The sequence below is a fragment of the Furipterus horrens genome, unplaced genomic scaffold, assembly GCF_987537825.1.
Source record: "Furipterus horrens unplaced genomic scaffold, mFurHor1.1.pri manual_scaffold_3, whole genome shotgun sequence".
NCBI classification, from domain to species: domain Eukaryota; kingdom Metazoa; phylum Chordata; class Mammalia; order Chiroptera; family Furipteridae; genus Furipterus; species Furipterus horrens.
Window position 1 is genome coordinate 34,379,347 of NW_028327173.1, and position 27,262 is coordinate 34,406,608.

Sequence of the window (27,262 nt, forward strand, 5' to 3'; positions counted from 1 at the left end):
AGAAACCCTGTTCTAGATGATAGTGAGCTCTGTGTTATCCAAAGGAGAAAAAAGCCAACTTTTTTCAGAGCTATACAATGCAAGATCTTCAGTATCTTCCAAATTATTAAAGAAAGCATGACTTCTCATTATTTTAGATTTAATGTGGAACATTGTATTCAAATCTTTAAAAATCGATGTCTGTATGATATATGTTGGGGCTTGCTCTTAATCAAAATATTTATTAACTAACAAACCTCACTCCTTAGTCATGTTATTTCATTGAAGCTGCAAAGTAATAATAGTAATGACAACAATAAGTAGTGGAGGTGACCTAGAAGTGAGACTAGAAGTAATGTAATCAGCTTTTATTTCTTGAGCTCTAACTATGAGTCAGGCACTGTGCTTTACATACGTCCTTGCCTTAGAACAATCTTAATCCTTAGAACAACCTTAAAAGGTAAATTTTAATTTTCCTATTTTATGGGTAATCTAACAGAAGTTTTGAAATGTAAATTAAGGTTACAAAGCCAATAATTGATTATGCCAGGATTTGACTTGAAACCAGGACTGTCTAATTACAGAGTAAAATTTAAAAGATTTAAATTTTGTATTGAAATGGCTACTATGTGTTAGCATTGTACTGCTTTATAAAGATAAGTGGTTCCGTTGGTCTCTGTCCTATAGAGATTACTAGCTGTCCTTGAACACGAAAGTGGGTAAGATATGATTTAATCCCAAGACGGACAGGTTAAAAGACTTTCTTGCTGTGTGTTTTATTTTGGAAGTACTGAGAAAGGTGCCTAGCACATAGTAGGTATTCAATAAAGATTTATTGAATTAAAATGAAGATGGATTAATTCTCATTTGGAGACTAGGGTGGGAATGGGAGAGTATTCGGGAAATTTTGTATTAAAGAATGTCCTTACCTGCTATGTGGCAGAACCACCTGCCTTAAAGCCATTCAGTGTGTTTTGAAACAACTAAAACTGGCAACAGGAAAAAAAGCCAACCAGAGCTCAATAACTCAAATTATAAACTTGAACTTTCATTCAGGGAAAGACGACATTTTCCATGTTTGTATGGGAAGAGAATCCTGAGGCAGACATTTGGAGAATGATAAATGGAGGATATGCTTCCTTAGATTGAAAAATAATTATTATCATTATTATTGTTATTTTTACTCTACCACTTACTAACCTTATAACCTCAAGCAGGTGACATGATCTTTCTGAGCTTCAGTTTCCACATTTGTAAAATGATTTAGACCTTCCAGGGTTGTTGTGAGTATTAAATAGATCCATTCGATAAATACTAAGCCCTCACTACTTGGTGCTTACTGAGAACTTATTAGGAAAGGAGATATAGTCCCCTGCCCTCAGGGAGGTGAATGTCTGGTCAAAGTGCTGTGAGAGTGGGGTTCAGATTTCCACCACCTGCGAAAGCCACTACTGAACCAGTACAACTCCCTATAATCTGCCATCGTGTATGTATATGATTGTCCTGCATGTCTCATTTGCATCATTAGAAGATTAAGTTTATTGAGGTGAAGATGCGATGAGAATCATCTTTTTATCTCCCCCTACACCTGGGCCCCAGCATTTGCTGTTGGCACAGTGTTACCTTACCTAGCTGTTGCTCAATGAATCCAGCCCAATTCTGCAAATATTTATCAAGTTGTGCAGGGTACTGTGCTGGGGGAGGGAGAACAACATTTGCTGAACAGAGATGGAAACGACCTTAGAATACAAAAGGGCAACAGAATCATGAGGTGGTGATAAACTACCCTTGTACTAAAAATGCCTGTGATCTATTCAGGAAGAAAAATAGGGCCCCAAAGAAAATTCAGCCATGCGCCTAAGAAAAAAAAAAAAAACATATTCTTTCTCTCAGTGCTGTTTTGTTTGTATTTCATTGGGAACTGATGTATTTGCTATAGACACACAGTTGAGATGTGATCTCAGAGATGGCTACTAAATTGATTTGTGGGTCAAGACCAAGCCCAGCCGCCTTCACCAGGCCCAGGAGACCCTCCATGGCTTGGCTGCTGCCCTCCTTTATGGCCTCCCATCCTGCAGCTTCCTGCCTTCCATTTATCTTCCACGCTGGAACTGCACCATGCTGTTTTGCACCCATGCTCGAAAGACCACTTAGTTTCATACATCCTTCTGCTCTTCTTCACCATGACACAAGTAGGAGGCTCATCACATCCAGGAAAGATTCTCTGACTCATGCTGGGTTAGAGCACCGCCAGCCTCCTTCTGTCAGCAGTGTTACACACTGCATCTTCAGTTGATTTGTCTGTGTTTCACGACCATCTTAACATTCAGGCCTGGGTTTATCTCTGTGCCTGGTACCTAATAGGTGCTCAGTAATTAATTGTTAACTGAATGATGTAGTTGACTATTGGTTAGGTTGTCCATAATGGTTTGCCATCAGGTGCCCTGTCAACCTCTAAACTATGAGGCGGGTGTTGGAGCCAAAGCCCTCTTGTCATGTAGACTGGCTCTGACACTACCCTGTTGTTCACCAATCACAGTTCTGTAACTTTGAGTTGGGAATCTAAAGTATGTCTTTTTACATGGAACTTTTCCTGACCACCAGGACTCACCTGTAATTCCTCAGTAATTCTGTTGTCTAAGGCAGCAATTTTTAACTTCTTTCATCTCATGACACAAATAAACTAATTACTAAAATTCTCTGGCACACCAAAAAAAATTTTTTTTTGCCAATCTGACAAAAAAGTAGGTATAATTTTGCTTCATTCACACCAGATAGCTATTATTGTGTTGACTGTTGTCATTTCTTTATTTGACAGCCTGAGGGAAAAGAGGTCAGTGCCCCTGACTAAATAGTCAGATATGGCATGTTTTAAGTTTTTCAAATTCTTGTGGCCCAGCAGTGTGCCGCAGCACACCAGCTGAAAATCACCATTCTAGACTCGTTTTTATCACTTGCTGTCTGCACCACGAAGTTAACAATGATTCATCACAATAATAGTGACCCTTAATATTGTATTGTCTGGCTTTGCAAAAAGAATTTTACTTAGGCAATCTCATTAAACCTCACAACAACTCTTAAAAGCAAGTATTTTTTAAAATCTTTTTAAATATTTTATTTTTAAAAGATTTTACTCATTTTTAGAGAAAGGGGAAGGAAAGGAGAAAGAGGGGGAGAGAAACATTGCTTGATTTCTTCTCACACACCCCAACCAGGGACTGGGCCTGCCACCCAGGCATGTATCCTGAACAGGAATCGAACCAGCAACCTTTCCCTTTGTGGGAAAATGCCCAACTAACTGAGCCACACCAGTCAGGGTAGGAAGCAAGTATTTTAACTCCCAGTTTGAAGAAAGAGCACTACATAACTTATGTAATTTACACAAGGCCACATGGGTAGGAAATGTCAGACTTGGGATTCCAAGCCTAGTCTGTTTGATTCTAAAACCCATGTTCTGTCTCCCATTTTGTATTACTCACCTATTAAAAGATAGAAACTAAAAAACTATAAAAAGGCACTTAGGCTAGTGGCTATTATTAGGGACTTTAGATCAAGACCACCAAGGTTCAATTTAAATCCTGGCTTTACCATTGGACCTTGGACAAATCACTCTCCCTATGCCTCAATTTCTTCATCTGTAAACTAGGGTTGTTATGAGGATTTGATGGGCCAATGAATATTAAGGACTTAGAATGGTACTTGGCATATAAAATGCTAATGATCATTATTATTGTGTCCCATTATTCAAATATTTGTTGAGTATCTGATATATGCCAGATACTATGGTAGGGGCTGGAGATACAGCAGTACTAAGACAAGCCCCTACCCTCATGGAGCTTTTGTTTTAGAGGGGAAAGATGGACAATAGCATAATTTTAGTAGATATTATCTATTGTGTGATATTCTATAATTTCACATAACAAAACGTTATTTAGAAACTACATTGAGATAATGGGTTAAGTACTTGCTTGTGGACACACAGTGAAGCCACCAATGGTTCAGCCAGTGTCTTGCTTCTACCTCATGAGCTGGAGTAGTCAATACCTTGCCCTGAGAGGCTAGGCTTCATAGGTGCAGTTGCTGACTCATGGGGTGACAGGTTTGCCTGATCTGCTCTCAGGCTGTGAGGTGGTCAGCTCTGGAGTAGCAGGAAATTAAACGATTGGGTTGAGGTGTCTGGGCCTCAGGAAAACCCAACATGGAAAACTCGTAAATATGTCAGGGGTCCCCAGCCTATGTGGGAGAGGCTATGAAATAGGATAAATATCCTGAGAAAATCAGAAGCTAAGGGCAGGGTCAGCCAGGACGTTTTGTCAAGTAATGTTATAGGATCTCCCAATTGCTTTTTGCAGACCTAAAAAGTGCAGTAGTTACTGGCCTCGTCATAGGATTCTTCATTTTCATAAGAATAGTCTAGTGGTTAAGAGCATGGGCTTTGGAGTCAGAGAAATTGTGGATTGTTTTTCCTTCCCCCCTTACCTGTGGTGAGGTTTGGTAAAGTCACTAATTTGTCTAAGCCTCAGTTTCATTATAAAATGGGACTAATAATACCAACTTCATAGGCTTATTTAAAGGATTAATTGTTAGTATATGCAAAGAGCCTGGTTCAGGGCTAGGCACATGGTAGGCATTCAATAAAGACAAATTTTAAAAAATAGTTCAGTCCCCCTAGGGTGTGCATTTTTGTTCCAGTTTTAATGAGGATTAATTGATATACATCACTGTGTAAGTTTAAGACAGTGTGATGGTTTGATTGACATATATTGTGAAATGATGACCACAAGAGATTCAGCTAACATCCATCTTCTTACACAGATACAATAAAAATAAAAGAAATAAGAAAATAATAAAGGGAATATTTTTCTCTCATGATGAGAGGATTTACTTTTTAAATTCCTATATAGCAAACAGCAGTATTAGTTATAGTCAGCATGTTGTACATTATATCTCTAGTACTAACTTATAACTGGAAGCTTATACCTTTTGAACACCTTTCTCCAATTTTCCCTCCCTCCACCTGCGTTTCTGGCAGCCACAAGTCTGATCTCTTTTTCTTAGTCTCGATTTTTAAATTTTAGATGCTACATATAAGTGAGAGCATACAGTATTTCTCTTTCTTTGTCTGTCTTATTTCATTTAGCATACCTTCAAGGTTCATCCTTATTGCAAGTGGTAGGAGTTCCTAATTTTTTATGGCTGAATAATATTCCATTGTATATATGTACTACATCTTATTTATTCTTTCATCTAATGATGGATACTTAAATTATTTCCATGGCTATTTTAAATAATGTCACTAAGAAAATCGGGATTAGTATTCTCATTGTCTTTGGATACATTCCCAGAAGTGGAGTTGTTGGATCATGTGGTAGTTCTATTTGTAATTGTTTGAAGATTTTTCATACTGTTTTCCATAGTGGCTACACTAATTTACATTCCCACCCACAGTGCCCAAGGGTTCCCTTTTCTGCACATCCACACCAGCATTTGTTATCACTTCTTTTTTTGATGATGGCCATCCTAATAGGCATGAGATGTTGAGACTAGTGACATCCCTAGTGACTAATGATGTTGAGCATCTTTTCATGTACCTGTTGGCCTTTCATATTCTTCTTTGGGCAAATATCTGTTCAGGTCCTTCGCCCATTTTTTAATTGGGTTATTTTTTTGTTGTTGTTATTGAGTTGTATGAGTTCTTTATATGTTTTGGATATTAATCTCTTTTCAGATATATGGTTTGTAAATGTTTTTCCCATTTCATAGGTTGTTTTTTTCACTTTGTTGATGGTTTATTTTACTGTGCAAAAGGTTTTTAGTGTGATGTAGTCTCACTTGTTTATTTTTTATTTTGTTGCTTTGCTTTAGGTGTCATACCCAAAAAAATCAGTACTAAGACTCATGTTAAGGTGCTTGTTCCAGTATTTTCTTCTAGGAGTTTCATGGTTTCATGGTTTCAAGTCTTACATTTAAGTCTTTAATCCATTTGGAGTTAATTTTTGTAAGTGGCATAAGATATGGATCCAGTTTCATTCTTTTACATGTGAATATCCAATTATCCCAGCATCATTTATTGAATAGACTATCTTTTCTCCATTGAGCAAATATTAGTTGACTGTATGTGCTTGGGTTTATTTGGTTTATTTCTGTTCCATTGTCTTTTCTTTTTTTGCCAGTACTGTTTTGATTAGAATAGCTTGCAATCAGGAAATGTGATACCTCCTGCTCTGTTCTTCTGTCTCAGGATTTCTTTAGCTATTCGGTATCTTTTTGACTCCAAATAAATTTTAGGGGTGCTTTTCTACTTCTGTAAAAAATACTATTGAAATCTTGATAGAGATTGCATTGAATATATGGATGGCTTTTGATAGTATTGATATTTTAACAATCTTAATTCTTTCAATCTATGAACACGGAATACTTTTTCATTTATTTGTGTTTTCTTCAATTTCTTTCATCAATGTCTTATAATTTTCAGTGCAGAGAACTGTTACTTCCTTGATTATATTTATTCCTATGTATTTTGTTGTTTTGATGCTATCGTAAATGGGATCCATTTCTTTATTTCTTTTTCAGAAGTTTTGTTCTTAATATAGAAACACTACTAATTTTTATATGTTAATTTTGTACCCTACGACTTTACTGAATTCATTGATTAGATCTATTCTTTTGTTAATTTTTAAGATTTTTGATATATAAAATTATTTTTGTCTGCCAAGAGAGATAACTTTATGTCTTTCTTTACAATTCTTATACCTTTTATTTCTTTTTCTTGCCTGAATGTTCTAGCTAGAACTTCAAGTGTGTTGTAGAATAAAAGTAATAAGAAGGGGCATCCTTGTCAGGAGATCTTAAAGGAAAAGCTTTCAACCCTTCACCATTGAGTATGATGTTATCTGTGGGCCTGTCATATATGTTCTTTATTATATTCAAATATGTTCCTTATATGCCTAATTCATTAAGAATTCTTATCATGAATGGATGTTGAACATTTTGTTAAATGCTTTTTCTGCATCTAGCGAGATGATTATATAATTTTTCCCTTCATTCTGTTAATGTAATACAATGTGATATATCACATTGATTTGCATATGTTGAAACATCCTTGCATTAGGATATGCATTTTAGGTATCGGTCATTTATTGCAGGGCTCACAGGGAGAGAAGATTTAGGCTAAAATACGTGAGTTACTTCCCACTGCATGACCTTCAAATAGAAGAGCATATAATCTTAAAACTTGGAAAAAATTGTGGACACCAGAGAAATATAAGATTTGATTTGCTTCAAGTCAATATGATGGAGACTAGAACAGCCGGTCTCTGTTACAAAGCTGTGCTGGTTCCATCCTCGTGTAGTCACAGGCCTTAGAAGCATGAGGCTCTCTGAAGAAAGACACTTGGTAAAGGATTTGGAGTCTATAATCCTGAGTTCAGTTCTTGAGTCTGCTATTTTTTAGTTTTGCACTTTCTTGTACTTAATGTTGACTATGTAGTTTCATAGGTCAAAGTATCCAAGCAAAAGCTCCTATATGTATTAGCTGGAATTGTATGTAAACCTACCAATGACGTTCGGTGTCAGCAACTGGAAAGCATTAGTTTTAAAATATAAAAAACCTTTATGTATTTTTATCTCCTCTTTTTGTTGTGTATACTACTGCATAAAATTAGATAAGATTTAAAAAGAAAGCGAGAGATACGGTTTATTCTCATCCCAAAGTGCCTTTTGTTCATTAACAATGTGCAGACTTAAAATTACTTACAAACTCTCCATCAAACACTTTTAAGAGCAGAAGAATAACTGTCCAAGCATTTGACAGCACGGTTTCTGTACAGAGCACTGAACGAGCCCTAAATATTTTTTTTCTTTTGTGGTTAGTGGCATGATGGTGCTATGATTCTCTGAGAATTTATTTGACCTCCTTGGCTACTAGTTCACATTTATTTTGATCTTGTTGCCTGCACTCATCTAAAATAAACAGAGCAAGAAGAAGAAAAGGCATAAGAAAATGATTTAAAAATATAGAACCGCATGTTTCTCTTGTGACTTTTCTCAGCACACTGCAGAGCCTGGTGGGTTGGGACAAAGGAAGTCTCTTCTACTGTCCCCATGTTCTCCCCCTCTGAGCTCTCCTAGCACCCTGCATCTGTCTCTGATCGCTGATTCATTCCATGGGATTTGCTTGAATTGTGTTTCTGTATTGCATACTGTGAGCAAGAAGTCAATCAAAATGCAAGCCTTACTCTTCCAAAGACGTCGCAGTCAGTGAGGAGAAAGGCAGGTAAACCACAATTGAATTCTGAGTGGCGAGTGCCACAACAGAGAAGAGAGAGGAGGTGCCTGAGGCTTATGGTCAGGGACTGAGTCTTACAAATGGCAGTGTTATTGAAATGGTGGTGAGAGAATTTTAGTGGGGGAGAAGAAGCACACATGCAAAGATGTGGAAGACATATGACATGGAAGGGACATACCCTAGGATGTATCCAGAGTATGGCACTTGCCTTAGTGAATTTTGGAACTTTTTCTCTCTTCAGATCTGTCTGCTAACCCCTCCAAGACTGAATGAATTCCTAGAGGCCAGGGATGCAATGCCATGGTACTCAGTCATCTAACAATAATGATACATTTAGTCTTTGTCACATCCCTATGAACCCTATCAACATTGAGAGAACTGAGACAGAATCTTAACACACCCAAGTTCACACAGCTAAATAGGGTTTTGAACCTGGGCATTCAGGCTAATGCCTATATTGTTAAACATTGTGTTACCCAATAGATTTTTTACAGGTGTTTGAACTGATTTGGACTGAATGAATGTAAAAGTAATTACATGATCATTTATTCACTCATTTTTTTAAAATCATGCCAGACATGGCTAGCTCTGACAGTTATTACAGCAAAATATTCAGAGTTCCCACTGGCTCTGGCTTTGCCTTGTGTGACGTGTAGAAACTCTCACCGGTGAAAATGTTCTGTGGAGCTCTTAGCCAGATTCAGACCCAAAGTGCAAATGAAATATGAGTCAGGCCTGAAATAGAGAAGATCAGGTGTGGAAGGAATGTGGAAGTGAAGAAACAGATGCTGGGGAGATGGCCTTACCTAGAAAGTGGAAAACACCTGGCCTTAAAAACACACTCTTTGGGGACAGTTTGAAAGAAGCTGAGGGAAACAGTATAAGAGCGATATAGCTTTAAAAGATGAAAAGTGCTCCTATTTTTTTAATTGACTTTGAAGAGGAGAGATATGAGAGGTTTATGATGTGAGCAGGGTGGTGGGGAACAGAGCAAGGAAAGTGGGTTTAGCTGTGGAGAGCTGGTGAGCATCTGGAGAGCCATCTATTCATTCATGTCTTCTACCAACAAATCCTGGAGCTCTGTGCTGATCACTGGGATTACACACAGTCCCTGTCCTCAAGAAGCTCACAGTCTAATGATAGGGACAGGAAGATGGAGAGTCTGGATGCCATGTGGTAAATGTCTGTGATGGAAGCATGTACAAGAAACAGAGGTGGGAGCTGTGGACAGGTGTTGGGGAAGGGCATTAGGCCTGACGGCGAGAGAGGGAGGCTTTCAATGCCAGTGGGAGTGCTTGTGCGGAGTGTGGCGTGACAGAGAAGCCATGCGTTCTGTCTGTCACTGCTGGCTGCAGAAAGATGTAGCCCAGAGTGTGCTTTCCATGACTTATGGAGGTTGTAGTGGATGAGAAGGAAGGCGAGAGGCAGTGACAGGAAGACCTCAGTTCAGATCTCAACTTTGCTCCTTGTGAACAGGGGATAGTCACTCTACCCTCCATCTGCTCCTTAACTCTTAGTTTGCTCACCTGTAAAATGCAAGTGAATGGGGGAGAGAGGTGGGACCAGAACCCCCCTAGTCGCTCAGCGTCTTCAAAAAGATGAAACGAGGTGCTGGGTGAAAATGTGCTTACAAAATTTCCTAAGTCTAGCATGTGATTTCATGAATTCTTTCTAGCGGCCTGCAAAGTTCATCTGATTTCTCCAGGGAGATAACACGTGCTGTGTTAGCTCTGCACTTCCTCCCACACCTTTCTAGAGGGGGCCTGGAAAATCCTATTGAAGTCCGTTTGGTCAATGTAGCTGCTCCTGGGGCCCACAGAAAAGAAGGAGCGATCCAGGTGGAGGGTGGACCAAGAACAGCCCCTGCTCTTCCACCCTGAGTAGGTCCGTGTGGAAGGCCAGAAATGCCTTCGGCTATCAGTACTGAGTGCACTGTGGTGACAATTGACCGAAACTTCCCATGAAAACAAGAGGGATTTCCTTTCCGGAAATCAGAAACCCTAATGACTGCACTTATTACATACATTTGAAGTATCTAACTTCAGCCCATTCACAGCAGAAGGTTATTTTTTAAAAGGGCAACGTGTACCAGAAATTGTATTTGTCAGTGTTAAAAATGATGCTTTTATTATTGTTTTTTTAAAGTTCACTTAATCCCTCCCCCTTTGCTCTGTATTTTCCTGACTGGTATTATTGTGAGACTTTATTAATTAATGTTTGTGAAGCATTTTGAAGATGAAGGAAATAACAATCAATGTAGGTGACGAGTAGTAACTTTTTAAGTGTTCTTTTCTACTTCAGAAATTAAATTTGAAGGATTAATTTTACCATATCTTAGATTAGTCAGTTTTGCCATGTGCAACACTTTATTTAGTGGACATGTATTTTCAGAATGCTACATTTTGGACAAGAGTAATGAGCATGTATGGAGTACTTACCTATGCCCAGCTCTGAACCAGATGCCTTAAATTTGTTATTTTGAATCTTCACAGCAATGCTGCGAGGCAGATAGAATTGTTCGAATTTTTCAGATGAGTACATTTAAATTGCACCATGGAGAGTCTTTAAGTGGCTAAACCAAAGTCAAAGCTGGAGCTGGTTTTCAAACCCAGATCAGATCAACTTCAAACATCATGCTCTTTCCATTACACAACGTAGACTTTTCAATTAAGATTTTTGCTGAAAGTTCCATTTATTTGTCAGCATTTACTAATAGCAGATACACAACCTAGAATCGTTTTGATCAGATTAAATCATTTATTTTCTCTTAGACAACTTGATTGCATTTTGTGGTGATAGGAACTTTTTCCTCAAGCCCAAGGTTTAGGAAAGGACACAGAATTTGGTTTCAGACTTGAGTTCAAGTTGCGGTTCTGGCTAAATGACAGTGGACACTGCCGGAAGCCTCATTTCTCCATTATGCTAAGTGACTCCACTTCTTCAAGCCTAGGCTTCCTTAGCAGTAAATAGGGGAATGGCAATGACCTACTTTGCAAAGTTGTAGTAGAATTAAGTGAAGTAATGTACATGAAGACACTTATTACCATTTATTAGATGCTAACTGTTGGTAGTATTGGAAGGAGTTAACAGTAATTGTATGCCTAAACATTTTCCCGTGTAACCCAGAGCACTTTTTTATCAGCTTTATCACAGGATCTCCATTGCTTGAGCCTTTACCATATTCTGAGCAGGGATTTTGCTAGGCACTTTGTATGTACTTCTTTGTTACCACACTTACGATATTTATGAATTATATTATGTAGTAATTAGTTACTTATGTATTTACTTCCTTGCAGGCAGGATCCTCTTTTCTCTCCTTGTACTTTTGGCATTTAACATAATGGCTTCCGGCCCATCAAAAAAGCTTATTAACATTAAGGAACTTAGCTTGGTTTTTGTGTCTTTGTACAGCTTCTTTTTTTTTAAGACCTAACTTCAGTTGCAGGAAGAAGCTGTTCAAAAGAAGCGTTATATTATCATTATTAAATTGTGACTTATAGCTTGCTTTAAAATAGACCTGTACTAAAGAAGTTTTAGGTTGCACTAATTTGACAATAGCTGATTCTGAATACTTGTTAGTCTTTCACTTTTTAAAAGGTAAATTTCTGGGATAAAAAGAATATATCAAAACTTGGAAGAGCTTGCCAAGCAAACTTATTTTGTATCTGACTTTAAAGGATATGATTACCTTACTCAAAGAAATAAACTCTTTTCCATACCTTAGTGTATACGCAGGTAGTATATCCAAATTATTCTTAGGGACATATTAAATTAGTCCTGAAAGAGCATGAGAATTATGCATTATGCAGTTTCAATTTTAGTGTAAACATAGTAATCTTGAAACTTGTGTTTTAAAAATTCTTACTATTTCTGAATTTTTTAAATGCCAACTTGACTCTTGCCCAATTAGTATGAATTAGTGAGATTTCAGAAGTCTATTTTAAAAGAGACAAGATTATGAAGACAGAAATATTAACTATTATCTGTTCTAATTTAACATTTCCTGTTATTATAAAGCAAATCATAAAAATACATATAGTAGAAGAGTTTTTAAATAGAACAATGAGGAAATTGAGGTGAAGAAAAATTAAGAGAATTGTAAAGTAAGATAAACTTAGAGATAAAGTTTGTGTTTTAAAAAAATAAAAAATTTGCAGTGAGGTCCTTTGCTCTTTCTTTATACACAGAGAGCTACAAATTTGGCATTGTCTTCCTAGCAGTATTACAAAGAGGAGAACCAATGAATTGGAGGATGCAGAGTCCATAAAACAAAAGCAAACCCATCCCACCGAGGACAGAGGATATTAGTGGCTCATTGTCATAATAAAGTATTGGCCTCAAAGCAGATCAAAATATAATGATACTTGGTATTTGCTTCTTATTCATGAGATTTTTAATAAATATGTATTAGGAGGATTTCCGTATGCAGGAAAGAGAGAGAAGCTTAAAACGCGTGGCATGAATGTTGCTTGACAGTGTCGTACATTCACTAGATGTCCTTGAAGATGGAGCACAGAACAGGGATCAGGGAAATTTTGGCAGCTGCATTTGGGAAAATAAATGGCTGTTGTGTGATTGGGCAGATCCTGAAAGCAGGCTCCTGCTCAAACCATGTAATTAAGAAAAGTGGGAGCTTTTGTCCAAGTGCAGAATGTTCATAATATCAGAGTTTGTCAGCAGGAGCTTTTAGAATGGATCAGTACTTCTCACTCCCTGATCCAGGGAGTGGTTTTCTTATAAATCATCTTCTCTCCTTGCTGTCCTCATGAAGGTCGCTGCCAGGCGATAAGGCGGACTTGAACTGTAACCTTGCTAATGCACAGTGAGCTGGGTGAAGGGGGGACCAACCCAGAGACTGTTTCAAGAAATGCGATGTGTCCTCTAATGTAGGAACAGAGTGTGACCAAGGAGAGATGCTGCAGGAAGAGTCTGGGAAGGAGATGGGATCATTTTTAATACTGTGGCTCCAAACTGGTTTGAAAGATTTATTTTCTTTCTTTTTAAAAAATAGCTTCCTTTCAGATTATAAAAGTGCTGTATTTCCATTGTAAAATAAATAAGCAAAAAAACTGGAAAATAGAGATGGAGACAAGCGTAACAACCACCTATAATTCCAGAATTTATTGTTAGCATTTTCATTTTTCCTTTCTACTCTGAGCATGTTTATATAATTGAGATAATCAATTTTTCACCTTTCTTCTACATTAATCATACATACTTTCTTGTGTTATAAAACCCATTATAAGCATAATTTTAACAGTTGCTGAATACTGTATTATAAAACTATACAATAACTTACTTAGTCTTCCCCCTTGCTGGGCCCTTAGATTGTTTCTATTTTTTTTATTCTTCTAGATACAATTTTCTTAATATATCTTATTGTGCATACATTTGGTCTACAGAATTTTGGATTGTTTCCTGAGCTTAAGAATAAATCACTGAGTCCAAAAATATGAACATAACATTCAGAAAGGTGTGTCAATACATATTTCCATCAATCATGATGAGAGACCATTTCATTGCACCTTAAAGCCTGACAGTTGCAAACCTTGAATTTCTACATTCTCTGTAAATGTGTGCACAGCACTTTGAAGGCGGTTCTGCCAGCTCAGGTCTGCATTCTCACCAACACTGACTGAGTTTCATTCGTACCCATCTGCCCTTCCAGAGGATGTCCAGGGGGAATGGTAGGCCAACTACCTCTCTGAGATAGTTTGAGAGATAAAGTTCCCTATTGAGTCAAAAAGTCCTTTTTTCTAATTTTTTTTTCTCATACATATATAAAAAAGAAAGTCAGTGAAGGAGGACATTAAAAATAAAATTTCAAGTATAATGTAGTTTTCAAATTTAAAACTACACCGTCTGAACAATGTTCAAGACCTTGTCACTAATGAACATGTAGATAGACTCTGAGGCTATATGAACTGTCCAGGGGTCTAATTTACCATGGCCGCTTATACATACAGTGAGGTGCTGAGAACTGTTTTATTTCACTCGGTATCTTTAGCTTCAGAATGCCCCCAAAGAGGCTCTCCTTTGAATTGCACAATTGGAAGAGCCATAGGCGTACAATTCTTCTCAATAAAGAAAAGGTTGCTTTGTGCAGATTTTTCTAGACACTAACTCCTTTTATTCCCCTCTACTCACCTTCCCAATTGTGTTAAGAAAACAAGTATTAATTTTCAAAATAAAAAAAAATAGTTTTATGTAGATTTATGAATAATTTAATCTTAGTGTGCATAAAACTTAAATTCAGACATGCCCCAAATTTTTAGGTCATGGTAGAGATACACAGAGTAACACATTTCTACAGTTGACTCTCAGTGAGTTTGCTCACACTTTGAACCACTGGCCAGGCATTTTATAAATATACAATATTTATGTTTATGTGAATTGTGCCATTGGCTATTATTTTTGCACTTAATCAGAAGACAAGTCCAGCCCTGTCCAGACAGCCCAGTTGGTTAGAGCGTCGTCCTGATACACCAAGGTGCAGGTTCGATCCCCAGGTCAGAGTACATACAAGAATCAACCAAGGAATGAATGCATAAATAAGTGGAACAACAAATCGATGTCTGTCTGTCTGTCTGTCTGTCTCTCTCTCTCAAAATAAAAAATAAAAATTAAGAAGACAAGTCTGAGTTAGTCTGTGGGCAGTTTTACAAATGATTCATTAATGTTCTTTGATTAAAAGATGAAGATAATATATTTACTGTCACAACTGGTTCCCATCCCAACAAGTGCTCGTAGCTTATTATTAGACATTTTGATTATTTTGCCCACATTAAACATTCAGAATTTGGGGGGATTAAAAGGTAGAATGGGAAAGGAATTGTTTTTCGATTGATTTTTTTTTGTTAAAGCCTGAGAGCTTGTCCATGAAATTGTATTTATATTAAAATGAAAATATTTGTCTTTTTTAAATATGCCTTTAATGAAGAAATTTTATTGTAAGTTTAAAATTGTATTATTTTAGTGGCCATTTTGGAAAAAAGGACTGAACTGGGAGTGGGGTGGTGAAGGAAGGGTAATGAACTGGATGATCATGTGTTCCCTAAGCTTTGGGAAGTTGGTGACCGTGGGTGTGGGGGCAGGTATAGGGCGGACAAATGGTGATAGAAGGAGACTTGACTTGGAGTGGTGAACACACAATACAATATACGGATGATGTGTTGTGGGATTGTGAACCTGAAACCTGTATAATTTTGTTAACCAGTGTCACCCCAATAAATCCAATAAAAAGGAAAAAACAAACAAACAAACACCCAGAGGTTTTCTCAGGACTGCCCCAGTTGGGCACACCAGGAAATCATTTTAGGGCCAAACTGAAGCCCTAAAGAAATACTGTAAGGTATAAAGGAGGCCAGTATTTATTCAGGAGGGGAAATGTGTGTGATATGCCTGGGGAAGAAGATTAAAAACTTGATTTTCTGTGAATGTGAGAATCATGCCTAAGAGAAATTAAATTTTGATTATACGTTTCATATCCATGCTGGCCCTGCTATTTTAAGTATTAATGCCTCTTGTTCTCTCCAGCGGCTGCTGTTTTTTAAAAGCCCTGACTACCACAGCTGAGAATACTTTTGGCATGCCTGATGTTCACCTCCAGTAAAGAAGATGCCATTTCAAAGGAGGAATGCCTCAAGCTTCCCTCATTGTTACATAGTCATTTTTTCAGGAGGTGGACATTTAGACCAGAAACAGAGCTGGCATTTCAGTGTCAGAACGGGTAGGACTAGCCTGTGTATTGCATTTATGTGCTTTTGCTGAGGAGGGAGAGTCGTTAGAGAAACTGCAGTCGATTGCTTAAAAAGAAAGGTTGTATGTAATTGATTTTAATTAATTATTTGTTTACCTTCCCACCTCTCCCATCCTCCCAGCTTGAACCCTCAAGGGCAGGAACCAAATTATTTTTGTTTCCCCAACTCCTAGAACAATGCCTTGGTCTCTAATAGTACTCAATAAGCTTGTGTTGAATTGAATACACTTGCTTTCAGGATATGCTGAGAATTTATTACCAAATAACTTCCTAGAGTAAATAGGTCTTTCAGGTTATTTGTGCATCTGCCCAAAGGTATTATTAAACTGTCAGCATGTTTTCCCCAGTTGGAATTAAATTTTTTTTTGGTTTCTAGTTTCCTTCCAGCAGAATCTACGGAAACTTGGTGCAAATCGTTTTGGGGGACATGAGTGCAGTCTTCAGCCACGTTCCCCTGGTCCAAGGGCTCTGTGAGTCATCATCTAGAATTTGGTTCGAGGGGGGTACATTCCTCAGTTTCCTTTTCCTGGAGTGATCGGGTCATCAATATCAGCCCCTCCTTTCAGACCCCATTAATAACAATGTCTCCTTCCCAGCTGTGTTATAGCCAGGAAAATGCTGCATTTAGAAAAAATATTAACCTGAAGGGGCCTGAGCAAATTAAAGTGTCTTGAAAAGAAGGAGAGTATGGATTTATGAGCTGATGGACACAATTTCAAAGAAATATGAAATTGGGGGTGTTATAAGTTTATTTTAGTATCTTTCAAGGAGCAAGATGAGAAGTGAGGGATTATTCCTAAAAATAAGATGTCTTCAGGAGCACAGAGCCTGTGGTGTAATTTTCTAACTTGGGGCATTTGTTTTTCAGACTTTTGAAAGGTGGAGGAGATGCAGTAATCTGGGCTGCTCCACCAGAGTCTAACATAGTATGTGTCAGAATTGTGTAAGGGTTAAGTGCGAAAAGCCTACAAAGAGCATTAGGACTTTTATTTTAGTTCTCATGCATAATTCAAATCCATTTCTTTAATGGTTTGATTCAGTGACTGCCCTTGGTAAACATTATTCTTCATGCTCTTGGGAGTACTTATTCTATTACATAAGGGTTAGCCTTCATACATAAATTTTGAGAAATCCTTCCAACATGGTAAAAGAAAACACCTTTAAATACTCATCAAAATACTTAATAAAATATGTGTGTATGTCTCAGCTGTTCACACCTGAGACATGTTTGCAATCAGTACACTCCTTTAACATCTTTCTCGTTTCTGGGAATACTGACATTTAGAGGACATTCGAAGTCGTGGGGACAGTATTTGGAAAAGAAATGTTATATTCCTGTGACCTTTCAGTTTCTTTTTTTCTTGATCCCTTTGCCTGAATTGAGCATCAAGGGTACCTCACCATCAAAGAAACAGGAGTTGAGAACTGCCAAGAGTACCATGTTGGGGGCCCAAAAGCCCTCCTGCACTGGGCTCTTGGATGACGACTGTCATAGTGAGTCCACAGCAGAGCAATTTCCTGTCATATAAACTTGTAACCTTTTATTTGCCTCATAAAGTATGTATATTTATTTCTGTATGGATTGCTGGTGATCCAGTGCACCATTTTGCTCAGTGAAGGTATAGCACTTTGCAATGGTTTATCTTTCTATTTAGTCCAGAATCATTAACCAGGTATCCATGGACTGGGGGCAGGGGGAAGCCCATGGAGAGAATTCTGGGGGTTTTAAGTATGTACAATATGCTTTCATAATTATTGTCACCAACTCTATAACTAAAATGTGGAATATCCTTCAGTTACAAATGTAAGCACGAAACTGCAGGTGTATTAGCAAGACCTGAGACTCTGACACCAATAGAAATTATAGATATTTTCATATCACATTTTTGGTAGCAAATGTCTCAAAATATTATTTATACTTGCCACTACTTCAAAATTATGGTAGTTAATAGAACCAACACCAAATCTAGTTACTTGGCATATTAATAAACATGGAAACTGTGTTACTTTACACGTATTTGTTTTCTCTCTATATTTTGATAGCTATACTTCAATGTTATCTCTACACATATTTTGATAGGTTTCCTTTGTAATCCTATGCATTTATTTTTATACTTAAAAATGTCATTCAGAGAAAGGGGCCATGGGTTTCACCAGATGCCAGAAGGGTCCATGGCACAGAAAAGGTTAAAGCATCCTGCTCTAGATGGGAGCTTACTATATCTATCTAATTACTATCTTTTCCTCCTTCCAACCTTCCTTCCTTTCTTCCTTCCATGTGTCTGTCCATAGTTTTCCATCTGTCTCTCCACCTCTCTGATCCAGTCTACAGTAGTCCCTTTCTATACTGTATCCTGAAAGTGTAAAACTACGTTAAGATACATAAATGCAAGACCATACCATTTATTGTCAGACTGCCATTTTTATGGAAAATATTAGAGAAATGACAGAATATGGTGTAGCTAACGGGCTTGGTGAGGGGTCTGTGGTAGATTTGTGATGTGGCTTTTTGGGGCCCAGGACAGTGACTATCCTCGGTTGAGAGGATTGGCCCTGTGATGGTAGCCTGGCTTCCCCAAAGTTGAGCAAATGAAAACCTTGTGAAGAGTGGAGATGAAGGGAATTGTAAGGTATTCATGAGCAATGGAAGAAATGTTAAAGGGTGCTTTAAGTACACTTTAGGTACTTTAGTAGTCAACACTATTTTAGAATTTTAGGATAGACTAAAAGCTTCCAGCGTGCTCAACTGACCAGTCTCTCCCACCTTGTATGAGAAGTGGGATGAAGGGTAGGCAAGTGGGAAGACAGGGGAGTGGAGTTCTAAACTTCCTTATAAGGAAATGAAAAGTACGTTAATCTACACAAAAGTACTTCAAAAACATTGCAGGCTTGGGTGGAAAAAATCAATTTGGGGATTTCAATCTGGAGACAAAGAATTGCCTTCACTGTATATAAAATGTTGCGTGCATGTACATTTTTCTTGTGAGAAAGGGTAAAGGCATTCAACAGATTGTCTAAGGGGGTCAGTGTCAGCCAAAGCTTCAACTTGCCTACTTGAGTGAATGCCTCTTAAAATCTGCACTTGAAATAATATCCAGATGTATGCCTGATATAAAATCAGTACTGAATAACTGTTCGGTCTTCTTCTGTTATATGTAAAATGAGATGACCTTATTAGCTTGTATTTCACAGGGTTATTTGAGGAATCTAGTGAACTCCTGGGCATGCAAGAAGTTTCATTCATTCAATAGCCCTTTATCCGGAACCTACTATTGTCAGGTCTTGTTCTACATGCAGAAGATACTGTAATAAACAAAACAGATGCGGTCTCTGGCCATGGAATCAGGGTTCATTTCAGGTCATCGTGCTTTGTAAACTGTAAAGTGCTATACTCAGAAAAATGTGGCAGTAGACATGTCTCTACTGTTCTGTTCAAATGCATTTCTGTGATATGCCACCCCTCACCTCCTCCCTAAAAAAAGAAGTAAAGCCTTATCCATGTTTGCATTGTCACAAGAGTACTAAAGTGAAGTAGTCTGTAGACCTGGGCACAAGTCCCATCTAGGCCTCTAATTAACAGTGCGACCTTGGGCAAGTCATTTCCCCTTTCTTGTTCTCAACTTCTTCATCATTAACATTGTGGGGTTGGGCCCTGTGGTCCCTAATGTTCTCTGGTATCTATCATGCATCCAAACTGTGAACTCAGTGAGGGCCAGCTCCTTGTCTTTGTTATCTCTGTATTCCCAGGGCCTAGCACAGTGCCTAGCACACTGGGACTCTATCTCTGTTCGTCTAACATACCCAGATCAAGCCATACTGGAAATAAACTTTATTTTATGTGCATATGACCTGGAATGTCCAGAAAGTCGTGTAACAGGTACCTTGAGTGGGTAATAGCAAGAGCTGTGATTGAACAGATCATTAGGTCTATTGGAAAGAACCCGAGGTTGTGGCAAGAGAGATGCCACAAAGGGCAGAGAGGGCTGGGTGTTGTTTTTTTGTTTGTTAGTTAGTTTGTTTGTTTTGAGGATCACCCTGAGAAAGGGGCTGAGTTAGCCTCTGCTTCTTACCTCTCCTCCACAGCTATAAAGGACGCTGAATGTTGACCCAGCAGCTGCAAGTCTGAGGCCTTCTCTCTTGCTTTTGTTGTATATTTGACAGAAAAGAGTGGTGGGAGGGGTGGGGTTAATGTGTTCAGTGTGAGTAATTAGTCATTCAAACCATTGACATTCACAATGACAGGATTTGAGTGCCTACACTATTGTGCGCTGCTCTAATAGTTCATCCCTGAAATTTTCTGCCTGTATAATGTTTCTTAAAATATATCATGGGAACATAAAAGGTTTAATGTAGTGCTTTGTACAACCATTAGAGTTTGAAGTCAACTGAACCTCCTCAATGCTTTATCTTGGATGCTGACTCTAATTCTACTTCTTACTTGCGATTCAGAAGAGGGAAGGAGAGAGCAAGTCTGGGGTTTAGAACCTGGTCAGCTGCAAAGTTGGCTGTGAGGCCCACACAAGATGTTTCATTAAAATACATTTGCACACTTGAATAGCTGATGTATTTATTTGCATTGAAAATTGGGCTGTTAGGATACCACAGGTCACAGGCTGGGGAAGCAAGTGTTCTGATTTTGCAGAGTCTCTGTGCTGATTAGAGGATACGTTTCCCACTAACATACGTTTACCTCTGGTTTGTTTCCCAAGTACAATTACAGGTGTTCTCTCTGTAAGATCTATCATGTTAACCTAAAATGCTGTAGGTTCATATTGTTAGGTTTGTTATCTTTATATCTTGATAGTTTCTCTTATTTTCCAAGAAACGGTTTAAAATCTTCTTGGTTGGCATGTGTTGGATTTGATTCTGACATTTTATATTTCTTGCATCCTGGGATACATCATTAAGACCTGTGAGGAGTCTTATTACATGAGGTGTATTAATACATCTGCAAATGTTTCTCAACTTTAGAACTGTATGTTTTTATTGAGAAAAGTCTGTGTGCGAATGTGTCTGTTTTCATCAGTTCTTTCTGAATACACAAAAAGATGACTGTGTAGCGTGTGTGTGGAGCAAAGTGAGCTCCATCTCCATCAGGCAAGAATGGCTTGGCCTGATGTACAACAGCTCAGTATGAACATTGCATCTTATGGCTCCTTTTTAAAGGTTTGAGCCCAGTTAGGATCATCTGATCTTACAGATGGGGCTCAGCTCCATGAGTCAACATATATTAGAAATTTATGTAGGATGAAAGGAAATCCAGAAAGCTGGTGGAGGAACTGATATTACTCTGCTGCAGACTTGATACATCCTAGAGCTTTCTGGAGCACAGAGACCTATGTGGTTTTCACATGGACTGGTATGGCTGGCTTTCACCACGTGTACCTGTGAGGTGAGCATCCATCCAGTGAACAAAAGATGATCCTGGCTGTCAGGTGACTTTTAAAAGTCTTAGTCCTACAGAACCTCATCATGCTTATGTATGCTTTATATTATTCTTCATACATCATTTTAACACCCCAAAAGATGCCAGAGAAGTGCAGGATCTTTTCTAGGTGTTTGCAGGAGAGCTATAAGAAGGATAACCTGAGAAAAGTGGAGAACAGTGAAGGTGTTCTGTAGATTATGAGACTGGCCTTTTTTGCCATTAAATCAAAATGTTGTAGTGGGCCAGCTCTGTGGTTCTGCTAGCCAAGGCTGCTGAATTAGATAAACTGTTTTTCAAGTTCCTTCTCGAGTTGGCCATGCTCTGTGTGTTTGTTGCCTGGACACCTGACTCACTGAAGCAGGGAGACTTCGCAGCACATGGAGACCCTGCACAGGCCCAGGAGGCTGGCAGCGTGGCCGCAGCGCAGACACCCTCCACCCAGCCAGTGGTTGTAATGATGCTCTACGACATCATCTCCATCAACATGGCCCCACCCCTGGACAGAGCTCCCTCATTTTTCCTGGACCCTTGCCTCAAAGGCAGAGCGGCTGAATAGGTTTTGCTGGATGCAGTTTCTATCAGTGCTGAGTGCTTGAGTTCAGATTCTTTCCAGGGGTTCTTTGCCTTCTACTTGCTGTGTGGACCAGCCTTCCAGAATCTCATAGTTGACCTGAAGCCAAGAAGAAAGTTCTTGTGATGTGATTGAAGTTACTATACTGATCCAAAAGGTGTGCGTTGTGTTCATTTTGTAAACATTCTTTGGGCTGTACCCTCAATATTTATTTACTCTATCACTTGTGTATTGTTTTAGAATGCTTATTCCCCAAAATTCTCTGAGCAGCCGAATAGTGATAATAATGGAAGCTGCTAGTTATCAGACCTCGGCTAAGCCATGGTTTTCTCGTCTATAAAATGTAGAGACTATTAGAATATGCCTCATTGCCTTCTTGTGAGGAGCCAGTGAGAGCAGGCACATCAGATGGTTGGCAGAGTGACTTTGATTAATATCAATGATTGTGGTTAAGTTCCCACCACTATTCAGGCATTTTCTATGCATTGCATCACCAGATCCTTCTTACCACCTAGCAAGGCAGGCAGCATTGTTCCCATTTTTTCAAATGAGAAAAAGTAAGTCTCCTACAGTATAAGTTTCTTCCCCAAGGCCACACAGCTAATGTGGCAGAGCATGGTCCCTTTTCCAAGGAGTTGATGATCAGTTTCAGAGGAGACGGAGCCCTCTGAAGGATGAGTAAGAGATAGTAGTAGGACAGGATGGAAAAGTGGGATTGATGGGCTGCATTTGAGGCCAGGAAAATTGGGTGCAGGCCCAGACTCTGCTCCACTTCCCTGTAATGACAAAGAAGTTGCTGGAATTCATCTAAAACTTGAGTGTTTTGACCTAGATTTTATTCCCTTAAGTGTCTTCTAGCTCTGAAATTTTGTGATTCTCCATGTTTGTCATACCATACGGGTCATCTTCATGACCTACCTCCATGAGCTTAAACCCATTTTCCACAAAAACCTCATCCTAGCACCATCTTCTCGATACTTTTCCCTCAGTCCTCCTATGCTATTAGCAGGGTTAATTACTCCTCCGCTACCTGTCTGTTGTCCTTCTGTGAGCCACTTGCCTGTCTGCATCTGGTATAGACAAGAAATTCCTTGTGGGAAGAGACTAAGATTTGTTCATCTCTTTATTCCCTCGCAGGCCACCTGAAACAGTTCAGATATTTGTGGGAATCTATGTTTAATTAACTATTGAAATCCAGAGAAACTCCTTTTTCAGTAATGCGTGGAAGGACAGCTCAGGATGTGCTGGAAGTAAGGTGGAAACCTAGGGAGAGCTCCTCCTTCATGTTTTTTTTTTTTTTTTTTAATTTTAATAGAGGTCCAGGAGAAATAATAACAGAGTGGCTGGATTGAAATATCAGCTGATGACTTTGCAGCTCCCCAGCATATGCCTATGAAATCTGAAGTTTGGTCGGTGCTAAGCATCAGTGAAAATCTAAACCCTTTCCGTATGGAACAGCCCTATTTAATTTAATGTCATTTTACTTTAGGAAATAGTTAATAAACAGGTACTGTATTTGATCTTGTGAGCATAGCCCTCTATATTTAGCTTTTTCAGCTTTAATGGAACTATAATTTTAATCATGATTATTACTTTACATTTTAATTATAATTTGGTGTGGCTTAAGTATACATTTCTGAGAGTGATTGTGTAATGAAAACAGGAATTAGCTTTTCATTAACAAAATAATGGGAGCATTCCCACTGCATTCTAGTCTGTGTTCAAAATCTATGGGCTGGCCTAAAAATAGCAAGGGGAGTTTAACATTTTGGTTTAAAACATGCTTCTAAATTGGCTATGTTCACAACCCAGTCTCTTTTGCTCCATCTTGCTTTATCTTGTTTTCTTTCTTTTCAAAAAAACTAAATTAAATTCAATCTTGAAAAAGACTTTAATTATGTCTTTGAGATTTCAAAAGGCTTATTTAATAATTTTTATTTTTGTTTAGATAATTAGCACCATGGAGCCTCAGGTGTCAAATGGCCCGACATCCAACACAAGCAATGGACCCTCCAGCAACAACAGAAACTGTCCTTCTCCTATGCAGACAGGGGCGGCCACAGATGACAGCAAGACCAACCTCATAGTCAACTATTTACCCCAGAATATGACCCAGGAGGAATTCAGGAGTCTCTTTGGGAGCATTGGTGAAATCGAATCCTGCAAACTCGTGAGAGACAAAATTACAGGTATGTTCTTCTTCCATAGTCTAGGCTTGGAATTTACAGCTGTGTTGTTCCGTTAGATGTGCAGACCTCAGCAGAAATGCACATGCGTGGTGATGCATCTGAGTGTCTGCCATGTGGACCCTGCATTCACGGATGGCGTGGGCACACACAGTCAGCAACTCATGTGTGTGCACTACAAAAAACCATACTGAGGACTGGTGGGACTGGGAAGAAAATGAAGAATTTGGGGTTTCCTCAGCTTTGCTTTCTGTGGAAAAAATTCTTTCATTTTATCCCTTTTATTCTTAATCAGTCACCCCTTCCCTTTGTTCTTTAGTTCTCAGTTCTGCCCTCTGCCCTCCCTATACTCCATGCTAGTTTTTATCTGCTTCTTCCTTTCCTCTCAAACATTTGGTCTGTGTGTGTCCGGTGTTCTTTTGTGTGTGAGGCAGTGTTTTAAAGGGGTGGGCTTGTGGAAGGAGGTCACAACAGCCCATGGTCCCTGGGGAGAAATATGCCCCAAGATAGTAGATTATTCTGTAATGAAACTACTCTGCAGTAGGAGGGAGATGCTCCCTCCTACGTTCTGCATTTGAGGTATTTTATTTTATTTGTTTTGAAGATACTCTTTAAGAAGTCAGAGATTTTTTTACTTGAAAGTGAAACAATATCCTATACAACTTCAATATTTGAGATTTGTTGGTTCTGATTTTTTCCTATTCCTAAGCATTCACTGAGGACCTAATGACATTGTAATTCTTGGGGGCGGGGGGGTCCCTGCAATTTTTTTGGAAGTGAGAACATTTTCTTAGAAAAATATTGGGCTACGTCACAACAGCAGTGAAGCAGCTGCTCTCTGGTGCTCCACTCCTAAACTCATGTACATGCCCCTCTAAATATCTGCGATTTTTGAGTGCTGACTTTTATTTCCCTTTCTCTGGACAGTGTACATGGTAAGCAACTAACCTATATAATAAACAGGAAGGTCTATAATTAAAATAGGAAAATACATCACCTTGATTTTAAATCAGAAAATCCAATGTATACATGCGCATATAGATACATACATATATGTATTTTTTCAGTTATTCTAATTCACTTGTAAATCTATCCCCCATATAAATTTAGTACTTTGAAAAACCATTAAACTAAAATAACTGTTGAAAATATGTCACATAACCCTCCAAACATAATTTTCTCATCTGTAAAATTAGAAAATAATAGTTATCTCAAAGGGCTTATTGTGAGGATTAAATGAGAGGCTGGCTGTATACTGCCTAGCACAATGTCTATTGCATAGCAGTCTCTTAGGAAGGGTAGATGTTCTTATTATAGATACAGTTAGTATGTTTCAAGGAGAGTGACTAGAGCAGAGAAATTTTATCAAGGTCTCTGAATGGGGCCAGGGCTTTGATGATCTTATCCCAGAGCACTGGATCATCCGTTCTTTAACAGAATTGCCTGTGCTCTCAGAAAGCCAATGTTTAGATTCTGGAATAATCTTTATATAATAGGATGATAATTCAAACCAAATTAAAGCCAGTTAACCAGATGATTCTTCCTCCCACTCCTGTATAGAAAATATATTTTTGGTGTAGCCTTACCTTCTAAATAGAAACTCCGCCAGCTGTATTAGTGAATATTATTAATCACCTTTTCAAAAGAGATCCCTTAGAACCATAGTGAGATTTTTGAGAAGTACTGATTCATGGTGTTGTTCCTTGTTTTCTAAAGACACATGTTTAAACAAGCAGATTCCTTTACTGAAAGAATGCTAATTTGGTAATTCACCGAGTGGATCTGAATAGTAGTGACAGCTTCTAAGACAGCCTTTAATTTGGTTTACAAAACCGAAATTGTCAACTGGCTTGTTCAGCACACTCTCCGGCACAGCAGAGACGTACAATAGCATCTGAGCTTAAAGAGGAAGCTTATGGGTTGAAAGCAGAAGTATAATTCAGGCATAAAGTTATAACTGTGCAGTTTTTAAATTCAGGCAAAGAAAAAGAAACAAAAAAGAATTTGATTTGCAGAGAACTTATGGGAATGAGGCAAGGAAATAGAGAGAGACTGGAGATAGTTGCCCTCATTTGGTAGCAGTGTTTAATAAAAGTAGAACTTGTGGTTGTAAAGAGTGCTTATTAAATTCTTCATTTACACTACCTAATTAATTCTAGCATTTTAAATTAACAGTGAAATTGGTCCCTGCTGTACCATCCCATAGATGCAGCATATTTCCTCCATCTACCCGTTGTTCAGGTTTAATTGGCTACACTAACAGTCAGAGACAGAGGAGAGAGAGGACTGCGGGGAGGTGGGGAAGGAGTGGGAATCCCTCTAATGGAAGACTATCTGAGGCCTACCTACATTTGGGGGGGAGTGACAACACAGGCTGGGAGAGGTGAGGTATCACACCAGGCAAGTTGAAAGGCTGCTGCTGGTGGTTCAGAAGTCAGAGTAAATGACATCATAGGTATTTTTGTTGCCCTGATTTTTAGCATCCCAGTCCCCCCTTTTCCTTCAACACCTCCTACAGATCTCAATGCATCTCTATCCTATGAGATTTATAAGGAGTTCTGAATATCCAGTGGGAGGATTGGGGGATGGGAAGTGGCAAGGAGATAAGAATTCAAGATTAAGATTTTCCAACCCAAACCACTAAGAGAATGTAATAGATTCCCTTGGAAGGTTATAAGATAGAGAGATAGATAGAGAGATACTAAGAAAGAGAGAGAGAGAGTTTGTTGACGGCATTGCCAGTAGTCTGGATTCACTTCTGTCTGTGGGCTGTGAATGTATTCTGCATTTGAGGACACAGAGGGGAAATCTGGGCACGGACTTGAGTGTTGTGGTACTAAAAACATAATTGCTATCATTCATCACGTACTTGCTCTATGCCAGGTACTTGCTAAGCACTGGACACGCCTTATTTCATTGAACACTGAGGACAGCCTCCATTTCCTTAGATGAGGACACTGACGCTTAGTGAGGTTAAGTAGCTTAACCAGGCATCGCTGTTATTATCAGATGGTGGAGCTGGGAGCCACCCCAGTTTCCAATAGCATGGTCT

The 27,262-nt window shown here is 38.6% G+C and overlaps 1 protein-coding gene across 2 annotated transcripts in view; it reads left to right on the forward strand.

The window, feature by feature from the left end:
• The window catches only part of ELAVL4 (ELAV like RNA binding protein 4), an 87,745-nt gene that overhangs the window by 11,348 nt on the left and 49,135 nt on the right, over positions 1–27,262 (forward strand). For both annotated transcript variants that reach the window (XM_090269429.1, XM_090269430.1), the window contains exon 2: positions 23,973–24,213. In XM_090269429.1, the coding sequence (XP_090125555.1) occupies positions 23,973–24,213 (241 nt within the window). The remainder of the gene's footprint in view (positions 1–23,972; positions 24,214–27,262) is intronic.